We start from the raw sequence: 14135 nt of genomic DNA, 5'->3' as shown, positions 1-14135 counted from the left end.
AGATACCACTAACCCTCAAGCCGGCCAAAGGCGGCTATACGTTGGGATTTTTGACAGCCACTAGAAGAGTTGAGACGAATGGGCACATTGTTCTCTCCAGCGACATAAACCCGATCAGCAGGGCTTTGATGGAATCTTTTTTTCACCCTAATGCGTGATCTGTATGCACATGCCCAGTGAGAAGTGACCCTGGTAGAAGTTCATAGCACGCACTCACCAAAAGGATGGTAATATGCATGCTTTAGGAATGTGTCTTACATTATTTCGCTAAAAATTTATTTGTTCCTTACTTATGTGGTGTCAATTTCTCTGGGTCTTTTATAAAGCTTATACATGTTTACCTATCATATGCAATTCCATGAATTCCTCGTACAGCGGTTTCCACCCGTTCGTTGTACAACCGTTTCCAAGCATTCCCTGCACGACCACTTCCACGCATTCTTTGCACGACCACTTCCACGCATTCCTTGTACAACCGTTTCCACGCATTACTTGCACGACCAATTCCACGCATTCCCTGCACGACCACTTCCACGCATTCCCTGCACGCCCACTTCCACACATTCCTTGCACGACCACTTCCACGCATTCTCTGCACGACCACTTCCACGCCTTCCTTGTAAAACTGCGTCCATGAATTTCTTGACCCTCATTAAACAAGGTATGATGGGCCACTCGTTTCCATCAGTTCCCTCAGTTAACAATCATTTCCGCCAATTTCATCAGTTAATTCATTTCCGCCAATTCCCACGGGGTCTGCCAGCAACCTGCGGATGGTCGTGGGTTTCCGCCGGGCCCTGCCCGGTTTCCTCCCACCACAATGCTGGCCTCCGTCGTATAAGTGAAATATTCTTGAGTACGGCGTAAAACACCAATCAAATAAATAAATAATTAAATTCCCACGGTATAACAATTCAAGTTTCCCATATGCACGCGGCATCTGAAACTGTGAAATTGTTATCTCAAGATATTAAATATATTACGCTGTACTGTTCGCTCGCTTTACATCATTGCCAAATTTTGTACAGAAATCTTCAATACGGGATTCAAAATGATTGGCGGCAGTGATGTAAAGCGAGTGTAGAGAGCGACACACGCGCTCTAAGGGGTATGTATGCTCGCCAGGTTCGTTATCGCTTGCGCCTTCCTATTTCAGATCAGGGCATACCGGTTTATGGAACAGTCGTCCATCGAGGGTGTGTTGAGGTTGCTGAGGGTGACAGGGATGGCTGTAATGATGGGGATCCTCCCACTAGTAAGACTACAGTGCTATCCCCGGACATACGCTCCATAAATGTCACCTACTGCTATTGCTCTGGGGACAAATGCAATGATAAGAATGAATTTAAATCGGCAGAATCAAGCGGACAAAGCAGGAATCAGCCAGATATCGTCATCTTCACCATAAGCTTGTTTCTATTCTTGGCTTTGAATGGTTGTTTTTTTTACTACTGATATGGCAAGATGTCCACACCCATTTCCCTCTGGTATCCAATTTAGTTTCCTTATTCTATGAATCGCTTAGCTTATGTCTGAATGCATTTAGCTTGCTCTCAGGATGTCCTTGAAGTTCTCTGAATGTTTACCTTATTCTCTGAATAGTTTACCTGTTTTTCCGAATAGCTTACCTTTTTCTCTAAATGTCGTATTTAATATTACCTGGATTCCGAACCTTATTCACAGAATATCTTACCTCTTCCTCTGAATAGCTTACCTTTTTCTGTGAATCTCGTAACCTTACTCTCTGAATTCCTTAAGTTATTCTGTAAATCTGTCACCGGATTCTACGAATCCCTTACCTTATTCTCTGAATTCTCTACTTAATTCTGTAAAACTATTACCTTATTCTTTGAATCCCTTACCTTATTCTGCAAATCTCTTACCTCCTTCTCTTTCCACAATACATAGCTTTTGAACACAAATTTGACATACAAGCTGACAAGCTTCCACTTCATGATTCAGCATGAAGGAAGGACACATCTGAAGTTATACCAATGGAAAACCTAAAAAAAATGTTTTCCGATAATAATAAATTCTTTCAAAAAAATATCTTATTGAGTTGTTTTCCCTTTGCTGCTGTTTAAATGTTTCATACAACCGTTGAGGCACACTGGCTGATGAAATGGTTGCAGGGAGTGTGAAAATGTGGTTAGGATTTGAACCATAAATGTGTTTTGTTACGACTGATCTAGCTCTGAGTTCCTCAGATTTGTCTACAGCTTTAAATCAGGATGTTTGTGATGATTGGATTGTCAAAACCAGGTTAGGATTTGAACCACAAATGTGTTTTGTTACGACTGATCTAGCTGGGGGTTCCTCAGCTTTGGCTACAGCTTTAAGTCAGGATGTTTGTGATGATTAGATTGTCAAAACCTGGTTAGGATTTGAACCACAAATGTGTTTTATTACGACTGATCTAGCTCTGAGTTTCTCAGATTTGTCTACAGCTTTAAGTCAGGATGTTTGTGATGATTGGATTGTCAAAACATGGTTAGGATTTGAACCACAAATGTGTTTTGTTACGACTGATCTAGCTCTGAGTTTCTCTGATTTGTCTACAGCTTTAAGTCAGGATGTTTGTGATGATTGGACTGTCAAAACCTGGTTAGGATTTGAACCACAAATGTGTTTTATTACGACTGATCTAGCTCGGATTTCCTCTGATTTGGCTACAGCCTTAAGTCAGGATGTTTGTGATGTTTTGTTTGTGAAAACCTGGTTAGGATTTGAACCACAAATGTGTTTTGTTACGACTGATCTAGCTCTGAGTTCCTCAGATTTGGCTACAGCTTTTTGTCAGGAGGTTTGTGATGATTGGATTGTGAAAACCTGGTTAGGATTTGAACCACAAATGTGTTTTGTTACGACTGATCTAGCTCGGAGTTCCTCAGATTTGGCTACAGCTTTAAGTCAGGAGGTTTGTGATGTTTTGTTTGTAAAAACCTGGTTAGGATTTGAGCCACAAATGTGTTTTGTTACGACTGATCTAGCTCGGAGTTCCTCAGATTTGGCTACAGCTTTAGGTCTGGAGGTTTGTGATGATTGGTTTGTGAAAACCTGGTTAGGATTTGAGCCACAAATGTGTTTTGTTAGGGGTGATCTAGCTCTGAGTTCCTCTGATTTGGCTACAGCTTTAAGTCTGGAGGTTTGTGATGTTTTGTTTGTGAAAACCTGGTTAGGATTTGAACCACAAATGTGTTTTGTTACGACTGATCTAGCTCGGACTTCCTCAGATTTGGCTACAGCCTTAAGTCAGGAGGTTTTTGATGTTTTGCTTGTGAAAACCTGGTTAGGATTTGAGCCACAAATGTGTTTTGTTAGGAATGATCTAGCTCAGAGTTCCTCTGATTTGGCTACAGCTTTAAGTCTGGAGGTTTGTGGTGATTGGTTTGTGAAAACCTGGTTAGGATTTGAACCACAAATGTGTTTTGTTACGACTGATCTAGCTCTGAGTTCCTCTGATTTGGCTACAGCTTTAAGTCAGGAGGTTTGTGATGATTGGTTTGTGAACACCCGGTTAGGATTTGAACCACAAAAGTGTTTTGTTAGGGGTGATCTAGCTCTGAGTTCCTCAGATTTGGCTACAGCTTTAAGTCAGGAGGTTTGTGATGTTTTGTTTGTGAGAACCTGGTTAGGATTTGAAACACAAATGTGTTTTGTTACGACTGATCTAGCTCGGAGTTCCTCAGATTTGGCTACAGCCTTAAATCAGGAGGTTTGTGATGATTGGTTTGTGAGAACCTGGTTAGGATTTGAACCACAAATGTGTTTTGTTACGACTGATCCAGCTCGGAGTTTCTCTGATTTGTCTACAGCTTTAAGTCAGGAGGTTTGTGATGTTTTGTTTGTGAAAACCTGGTTAGGATTTGAGCCACAAATGTGTTTTGTTACGACTGATCTAGCTCGGAGTTCCTCACATTTGGCTACAGCTTTAAGTCTGGAGGTTTGTGATGATTGGGTTGTGAAAACCTGGTGAGGATTTGAACCACAAATGTGTTTTGTTACGACTGATCTAGCTCTGAGTTCCTCTGATTTGGCTACAGCTTTTTGTCAGGAGGTTTGTGATGATTGGATTGTGAAAACCTGGTTAGGATTTGAACCGCAAATGTGTTTTGTTACGACTGATCTAGCTCGGAGTTCCTCAGATTTGGCTACAGCTTTAAGTCAGGAGGTTTGTGATGTTTTGTTTGTAAAAACCTGGTTAGGATTTGAGCCACAAATGTGTTTTGTTAGGAGTGATCTAGCTCGGAGTTCCTCAGCTTTGGCTACAGCTTTAAGTCAGGAGGTTTGTAATAACTGGTTTGTGAAAACCTGGTTAGGATTTGAGCCACAAATGTGTTTTGTTAGGGATGATCTAGCTCTGAGTTCCTCAGATTTGGTTACAGCTTTAAGTCTGGAGGTTTGTGATGATTGGTTTGTCAAAACCTGGTTAGGATTTGAACCACAAATGTGTTTTGTTACGACTGATCTAGCTCGGACTTCCTCTGATTTGGCTACAGCCTTAAGTCTGGAGGTTTGTGATGTTTTGTTTGTGAAAACCTGGTTAGGATTTGAACCACAAATGTGTTTTGTTACGACTGATCTAGCTCTGAGTTCCTCAGATTTGGCTACAGCTTTAAGTCTGGAGGTTTGTGATGATTGGTTTGTCAAAACCTGGTTAGGATTTGAACCACAAATGTGTTTTGTTACGACTGATCTAGCTCGGACTTCCTCCGATTTGGCCACAGCCTTAAGTCTGGAGGTTTGTGATGATTGGTTTGTGAAAACCTAGTTAGGATTTGAACCACAAATGTGTTTTGTTACGACTGATCTAGCTGGGGGTTCCTCTGATTTGGCTACAGCTTTAAGTCAGGATGTTTGTGATGATTAGATTGTCAAAATCTGGTTAGGATTTGAACCACAAATGTGTTTTGTTAGGAGTGATCTAGCTCGGAGTGTCTCTGATTTGTCTACAGCTTTAAGTCAGGATGTTTGTGATGATTGGATTGTGAAAACCTGGTTAGGATTTGAACCACAAATGTGTTTTGTTACGACTGATCTAGCTCTGAGTTTCTCTGATTTGTCTACAGCTATAAGTCAGGATGTTTGTGATGATTGGTTTGTCAAAACCTGGTTAGGATTTGAACCACAAATGTGTTTTATTACGACTGATCTAGCTCTGAGTTCCTCAGATTTGTCTACAGCTTTAAGTCAGGATGTTTGTGATGATTGGATTGTCAAATCCTGGTTAGGATTTGAACCACAAATGTGTTTTATTACGACTGATCTAGCTCGGATTTCCTCTGATTTGGCTACAGCCTTAAGTCAGGAGGTTTGTGATGTTTTGTTTGTGAAAACCTGGTTAGGATTTGAACCACAAATGTGTTTTGTTACGACTGATCTAGCTCGGAGTTCCTCAGATTTGGCTACAGCTTTTTGTCAGGAGGTTTGTGATGATTGGTTTGTGAAAACCTGGTTAGGATTTGAACCACAAATGTGTTTTGTTACGACTGATCCAGCTCGGACTTCCTCTGATTTGGCTACAGCCTTAAGTCAGGAGGTTTGTGATGTTTTGTTTGTGAGAACCTGGTTAGGATTTGAACCACAAATGTGTTTTGTTACGACTGATCCAGCTCGGACTTCCTCTGATTTGGCTACAGCCTTAAGTCAGGAGGTTTGTGATGTTTTGCTTGTGAAAACCTGGTTAGGATTTGAGCCACAAATGTGTTTTGTTAGGAGTGATCTAGCTCGAAGTTCCTCAGATTTGGCTACAGCTTTAAGTCAGGAGGTTTGTGATGATTGGTTTGTGAAAACCTGGTTACGATTTGAACCACAAATGTGTTTTGTTACGACTGATCTAGCTTAGAGTTCCTCTGATTTGGCTACAGCTTCAAGTCAGGAGGTTTGTGATGATTGGTTTGTCAAAACCTGGTTAGGATTTAAACCACAAATGTGTTTTGTTAGAAGTGATCTAGCTCGGAGTTCCTCAGATTTGGCTACAGCTTTAAGTCTGGAGGTTTGTGGTGATTGGTTTGTGAAAACCTGGTTAGGATTTAAACCACAAATGTGTTTTGTTACGACTGATCTAGTTCTGAGTTCCTCTGATTTCGCTACAGCTTTAAGTCAGGAGGTTTGTGATGATTGGTTTGTGAAAACCCGGTTAGGGTTTGAGCCACAAATGTGTTTTGTTAGGGGTGATCTAGCTCTGAGTTCCTCAGATTTGGCTACAGCTTTAAGTCAGGAGGTTTGTGATGTTTTGTTTGTGAGAACCTGGTTAGGATTTGAACCACAAATGTGTTTTGTTAGGGGTGATCTAGCTCGGAGTTCCTCAGATTTGGCTACAGCTTTAAGTCAGGAGGTTTGTGATAATTGGGTTGTGAAAACCTGGTTAGGATTTGAACCACAAATGTGTTTTGTTACGACTGATCTAGCTCGGAGTTCCTCAGATTTGGCTACAGCTTTAAGTCAGGAGGTTTGTGATGTTTTGTTTGTGAAAACCTGGTTAGGATTTGAGCCACAAATGTGTTTTGTTACGACTGATATAGCTCGGAGTTCCTCTGATTTGGCTACAGCTTTAAGTCTGGAGGTTTGTGATGATTGGTTTGTGAAAACCTGGTTAGGATTTGAGCCACAAATGTGTTTTGTTACGACTGATCTAGCTCGGAGTTCCTCAGATTTGGCTACAGCTTTAAGTCTGGAGGTTTGTGATGTTTTGTTTGTGAAAACCTGGTTAGGATTTGAACCACAAATGTGTTTTGTTACGACTGATCTAGCTCGGACTTCCTCTGATTTGGCTACAGCCTTAAGTCAGGAGGTTTGTGATGTTTTGCTTGTGAAAACCTGGTTAGGATTTGAACCACAAAGGTGTTTTGTTAGAAGTGATCTAGCTCGGAGTTCCTCAGATTTGGCTACAGCTTTAAGTCTGAAGGTTTGTGATGATTGGTTTGTGAAAACCTGGTTAGGATTTGAACCACAAATGTGTTTTGTTAGGAGTGATCTAGCTCTGAGTTCCTCTGATTTGGCTACAGCTTTAAGTCTGAAGGTTTGTGATGATTGGTTTGTGAAAACCTGGTTAGGATTTGAACCACAAATGTGTTTTGTTAGGAGTGATCTAGCTCGGAGTTCCTCTGATTTGGCTACAGCTTTAAGTCAGGAGGTTTGTGATGATTGGTTGTGAAAACCCGGTTAGGATTTGAGCCACAAATGTGTTTTGTTAAGAATGATCTAGCTCTGAGTTCCTCATATTTGGCTACAGCTTTAAGTCAAGAGGTTTGTGACGCACACCTGTGAAAAGCAGAGGTTTCCCTAATCCTGTCATCCACCTATAAACCTGACCACTGTCCTGTTAGTGAAACATTAGGCAAAAAGAAACAATTTCATCAATAAATCTGTCAATATTTATTCTACAATATCACAATGAACCATCTTCAAACATTAAAAATGAACGTAACAATGGTGGTAATGGTAAGTTTGTTAAAACACTAGGGCAACTGGGATTGTCTTGGTGACACAAATATCGCCTGATGACTGAACGACATGTGACCTTGAGAGGGCAGGGGTTACACAAAAAGGGGTGAAGCAGACAGTGGAGGCAGGCACAGGATGAACCATCCCCACCCCAGGGCTGCTGGCCCCTCCCACTGCTGTAGACAAGCTCACAAACACCAGTGGAGTTTCTTCTATACCACAGATCTGTGCGTAAGTTGTACCCTGTGGCTATCAGGTAATGTATCACCAGAGCAGTCGCAGTTCTGTCTGTAACTGACATGGACTGCCACAACAAGCCAAACGGTGACAAACAATCTGTGTTTATGGAATTATCAATTCCTCCATAAAATGCCAAAAGCTTGATGATCTCTGAAGATGCGTTCTCACAAGCCAGATGCAGAGCTGTGTTGCCGTGCTTGTCAAGTTTGTGGACTGATGCACCGTGCTGAAGGAGCAGCTGAGACAACGGAAGATTGTAGGTGCAGACAGCGTAATGCAGACCTGTTACATAGCCAGCGTAGGACAACCTACCTCCTTCTTCTTCTGTTACCTCAGGGCTAGCAATGGGCTGGTCAACAGCAATTCCTGACAACAACAACATTGAGATAATTCCACTGACACATACTTGACAATTTCTAAACACATGTCCATTGCATTGGAATATGACCATGCGTCCTAAATGAAGAAAAATGAAACATCAACTTTATAGTTCATGTGAATCCAATACACATATAAACTGCTATTTGTGTAGCAGATATTGGCAATCTAGTTACCATAGCAACCATAGAAAGACCTGACACATCAGCAGCTTTGTATCTTTTAGTATACATCCAACAAAACTTCAGACAGGACGTAGAAAAGAATTGGAGTTGTAGCTCTGACTTGAAGTCATACATGTCATTGTAACTAGACATAAAGGAATTGGCAATCCGGTTAGCATGGCAACTGTGAAAATGGACAAATGTGAGGTGTGACACATCCTCACCTCTGAGTCCATGTATCCACTAAGAATTAAAATGCATTACCAAAAACAACTACTGATTTCAACATGGTTGTGGACAAACACAAAGACAGACAAAATCTCCAAACCATAATATGTTCCATCTACAGCTTGGTGGGCAAATAAATGAATGAATGAATGCTTGGGATTTAATGCTGTACATAACAATTTTTCAGTCATATGACGACGAGGGGCCAGTAGGTGTTACAGTACATCCATGTATACTGTGTCTTCTTGTGGCAGGCTGAATCCAAAGCCACCAAACTGCTGTTGCCACCGAAGAATCATACCAAAGACACCAGACATAACACCCCACTCACTCACATTATGCTGACACCGTGCCAACCAGTCCTGTTTCCTTGTTCTAACCTCTCAGTGCTGAGCACCAAGTGGGGCAGCAGCAATTACCATTTTGAAATGACTTGAACAGGGTTTGATCCCGGGTTTCCTAACTTTGAGCCGGACACTCCAGCCATTAGGCCTGCACTCACCCTGTACCCGGTCTGCCATACAAAGACACAGTATATGTACGCACATATCTAGCATCAAAAAGTTTGATGGCCTGCTTTCGCCTTGCACTTACCCTGCACTCACCTTGCCCTTGCCCTGCACTTGCTCTGTCCTTGCCCTGCCCTCGCTCTGCACGCGCCCTGCCCTCACCCTGCCAACAGCCTGCTCCCGCCCTGCCACATATGTAGGCCTTCACACATCACATGACTCCTCATCCTCATACGACTGAAGTACGCCGTTAAACCCCAAGCATACATACATATCAAAAGGTACCCTAAACCTACGAAAAGGGCACGTAGGCTTACTTAGATTGAGGGCTTGATTCTTATTCTGACTCACTCACAAGATTTTTTCACTTATACTATGGTGATTAATTTGACATGCGGAGAAATCCTAAACCATCGACCACTGGCAAGTTGCGGATGAACTGGCATTCTAGCTGTTTTAAAACCACACTTAATATTCTTCCTTTCACATTTCTAAAAACAGTCATGGTAATTTTGTCAAAGTTATGAGGAGTTATTTGTTTACATAAATAAATGGATGAAATTTGGAAAAGCTTGGAACATGGGTCTTCAATGATTCCACTTCCCCTTGGAATACAAGCCAATACCTCCATAGTCGTAGAGTGAGTCTGGGTATTTACAGCCCTTTCCATGAGAATTCTTACCTAATTCCAGCAACTTTTTCAATGCCTTCAGCTGATATGGAACAGACATGGCCAAAGAGTATGCAGTGAAAGAGGATCTCTGAAATCCCAGAGTCTGACAACCAACATAATACATGTCTGCTCCTGAAAATAGACAACATTACATTGTTAAAAGTATGTATAGTACCTGTCTATTCATGAAAATATATTACGCTGTTAAAAGTACAATACATGTCTGCTCCTGAAAATAGACAACATTACATTGTTAAAAGCATGTATAGTACCTGTCTATTCATGAAAATACATTACGCTGTTAAAAGTACAATACATGTCTGCTCCTGAAAATAAACAGCATTACATTGTTAAAAGTACAATATGTCTGCTCCTGAAAATACACATTACATTGTTAAAAGTACAATGCATGTCTCCTCCTGAAAATACAAAACATTACATTATTAAAAGCATGTATAGTATGTGTCCATTCATGAAAATACATTATGCTGTTAAAAGTACAATACATGTCTGCTCCTGAAAATACACATTACATTGTTAAAAGTACAATACATGTCTGCTCCTGAAAATACAAAACATCACATTATGAAAAGCATGTATAGTATGTGTCCATTCATGAAAATACATTATGCTGTTAAAAGTACAATACATGTCTGCTCCTGAAAATACACATTACATTGTTAAAAGTACAATACATGTCTGCTCCTGAAAATACAAAACATCACATTATTAAAAGCATGTATAGTATGTGTCCATTCATGAAAATACATTATGCTGTTAAAAGTACAATACATGTCTGCTCCTGAAAATACACAACATTACATTGTTAAAAGTACATATAGTATGTTTCTATTCATGAAAATACATTAAGGTGTTAAAAATATATATCTGCTCCTGAAAATACAATGTTATATTAAAATACTGTATGTCTTCTCGTGAAAATACATTGTTAAAAGTACAGTTCATGTCTGCTCTTGAAAATGAACTACCCAGTTAAAACTACAGTACATAGCAGCTTCAGGGAATACCATACCCTGTTTGAATAAGAGATATCACTGTACACAGTGAGTGGTTTCTGCTAGCATTCTGCATGGTTTCCTGCTAGCACTCTGCATGGTTTCCTGCTAGCACTCTGCCTGGTTTCCTGCCAGCACTCTGCCTGGTTTCCTGCTAGCACTCTGCATGGTTTCCTGTTAGCACTCTGCACAGTTTCTTCCACCATAAGCCTGACTACTATCCGACTACATGTATAAAGCCCCACCAGTTGGAGCTACATGTACATTCAAACACCCCAACATGACTAATTCCGGGGACTATGCTTTAGATCACTGCTTTTAAGGCACTGCAGGCACTTTTCTCCTACAAACAAGAATACATACAAGACCACGCTGTTTATAGGTTTTCACGGCTTTATCACTTAAGGCACCTATAAAATATTCTGTGATAACATTCGTACCTTGTTCGATTAGAATCTGAATTGCATTCAGACTTCCATTTTTGACAGCCCAACACAATGGTGTCCAGTAGCACACATGTCCACCATCTTGTGTCTTAAATTGACAGTTTACAATCGATGGGACTAATTCAATGAGGGCTCCCAGCTGAAACAACAGTAAAAAATTCCATACAGTGACTTTGCCAGAACAACACAATCTGTGAGCCAATAATATGAAATGAAATGACCACTCTGTTCCTAAAAAAAAGCTAAACCTCTTGTCTTTGAAACCAGAGTGTATCATCTGCCATCTACATGGGATACAAAAGATGAATCATGCTGGATGAATCATGCTGGATGGGTCATGCTGGATGAAACATGCTTGATGAACTGTGCTGGATGGATCACACTGGATGAATCATGCTGGAAGGACCATGCTGGATGAATCATGCTGGATGGACCATGCTGGATGGACCATGCTGGATGAATCATTCTGGATGGACCATGCTGGATGAAACATGCTGGATGGAAAGTACTGGATGAGGCATGCTGGATGGATCATGCTGGATGAATCATGCTGGATGGGCCATGCTGGATGAACCATGCTGGATGGATCATGTTGGATGAATCATTCTGGATGGACCATGCTGGATGGATCATGCTGGATGAAACATGCTGGATGGACCATGCTGGATGGACCATGCTGGATGAATCATTCTGGATGGACCATGCTGGATGAAACATGCTGGATGGAAAATACTGGATGAGATATGCTGGATGGATCATGCTGGATGAATCATGCTGGATGGGCCATGCTGGATAAACCATGCTGAATGAGTCATGCTGGATGGATTGGGCTGATTACTTCAAGAACTAAGAATGTGGATTATGGAAGGTTTATTTCCTCACAAGGAGATTTACACTTGAGGACATGCCACATTATCACATGGAGATTTACACTTGAGGACATGCCACATTATCACATGAAGATTTACACTTGAGGACAAGCCACATTATCACATGGAGATTTACACTTGAGGACATGCCACATTATCACATGAAGATTTACACTTGAGGACATGCCACATTATCACATGAAGATTTACACTTGAGGACATGCCACATTATCACATGGAGATTTACACTTGAGGACATGCCACATTATCACATGGAGATTTACACTTGAGGACATGCCACATTATCACATGGAGATTTACACTTGAGGACATGCCACATTATCACATGGAGATTTACACTTGAGGACATGCCACATTATCACATGGAGATTTACACTTGAGGACATGCCACATTATCACATGGAGATTTACACTTGAGGACATGCCACATTATCGTACTGGGCCATTTGCACATATCTACTTGTGTATAACCACCAGAGTGATCAGTACTGAGATCAGAACATCACTATGATAATTCTATGTCAATATGCCTTGGGTTTTCCTCGTACAAATTTTCAGTTATATACTGTCTTCTTGAAGCAGGATGAATCTGAGGTGCCAAGATGCTGCCACCACTGAGTCATCATGCCACACACAGTAGACATGACACCAACATCCAGGCACATTATACTGATACTGGGCCAATCCATTTGCTTACCTGTATAACCTCTCACTCCTCAGAAACAAGTAAGATTTATAGCATCTTTGGTATGCCCCAACCCGGGTGTGATACCAGGTATGCCAAAGATCCGCCACCAATCTGCCAGTTTTCCTCTCAGCATAATGCTGACCCAGGTCATATACTTATTTATTTGATTACTGTTTTATCCTGTACTCAAAAATATTTCACTTATACGACAGCAGCCAACATTATTTTGGGAGAAAACCAGGGGGAGCTCGGGGACCATCCACAGGTTGCTGCCACAACTTCCCTCATACTGCCGGAGGGGAAGCAAACATGGGCTGGGCTTTAACTCACACCGGCCACATTAGTGGAAGGCTCCTGGTTCATGCGCCGTGCTGGCATGCTAACTCCTTTGGCCACAGGGGCTCAAGCCTAGGTCATATAAGGGAGACATTTTCTTGACCACAGCATAAAATGAGAATCATCCAAAAAAAAAAAAATACTATAATAGTTTATATCATGATGAATGGCCAGTTATGATGCTGTGCACAGTTAATGTCTGGACACCTTTCAATGCCACACACCTTTCAATTCTGTTTGTTCTATACCAGTCCTTGTCATTAGTAATTTAAAGAATGATTGTGTGAGCTTTCACTATTCCTGGGCTTATCATTGTTTGTAATACCAGGAAGTTTGTGGGAACTTGCTCTCCACAAATATAACATACACAATAAATTTGCTCTCTGCAGATGAAAAGCTTTGTATAAGACACAGGAAATGAAGTCTGTCGGCTTCTTGCCAGATGATCAATGTTCATTTTCCTCCACCCCTGAGTGCAAGACTGAATGACTGAATGACTGAGATCAATATTACATGTGAAATTATCATATTGCACATTCACTGTTCAGTGAAATATAGCATTACAAATTCAATCATCCAAGTTGGTTTTTATTGGTCCTTACATGTAAATACCTTCTTCCTGCCTATTTTACACCGTACACACCTTAGCCTATTGTTAAACCCTGTATGCTAACAATACAACAAGGTTTAATTCATCAGGCAATACACAGGTACTTGTATATAAGGAAGGCCAAAGATAAACAGCATCCACCCCCATTTCCCACACACCCCAATTTCTCTATCTTTCACTTTCACATGTAGTTCTCCGTCCATCTGCGTATGTAAAATAGGTGATGGAGTTACGTAGGCCTACAGTACTGCATGATTGTATCTGGGTGAGTACACGTAGACTTACTGGTGTTTTGAAAGTGAAACTATCTCAACATTTATCAAAATCACTTCCCTATTCTGTGTAGGCTGAATTTTGGCGACGCACTGTACCTTCTCGAGATCGTCTGAGATTATTAAGTCCTTCAGCACTTCAACATTTCGCTTAGGGATCTTATTTTTATTCCGCCTCATGCTTGTCGATCAGTCGTAACAGTAAGACGTTGTCAAACTCAAAAGCTCACGTGTGATTT

General features: G+C 41.0%; 1 protein-coding gene across 1 annotated transcript; it reads right to left on the bottom strand.

The window, feature by feature from the left end:
* Nucleotides 1-7228: 7228 nt before the first annotated feature.
* LOC135465511 (serine/threonine-protein phosphatase 6 regulatory ankyrin repeat subunit B-like) lies at nucleotides 7229-14096 on the bottom strand. The gene is made up of 5 exons (XM_064742750.1): nucleotides 13996-14096; nucleotides 11095-11239; nucleotides 9648-9770; nucleotides 7715-8052; nucleotides 7229-7321 (listed from the first exon to the last, which is right to left on the bottom strand). The coding sequence occupies exons 1-5, from the start codon at nucleotides 14074-14076 to the stop codon at nucleotides 7229-7231; spliced, it is 780 nt and encodes a 259-aa protein (XP_064598820.1). The 5' UTR covers nucleotides 14077-14096.
* Nucleotides 14097-14135: the final 39 nt, after the last annotated feature.

This window comes from Liolophura sinensis, chromosome 5 (assembly GCF_032854445.1).
Source record: "Liolophura sinensis isolate JHLJ2023 chromosome 5, CUHK_Ljap_v2, whole genome shotgun sequence".
Taxonomy (NCBI): Eukaryota; Metazoa; Mollusca; class Polyplacophora; order Chitonida; family Chitonidae; genus Liolophura; species Liolophura sinensis.
This window is presented reverse-complemented; position numbering and strand designations above follow the sequence as displayed.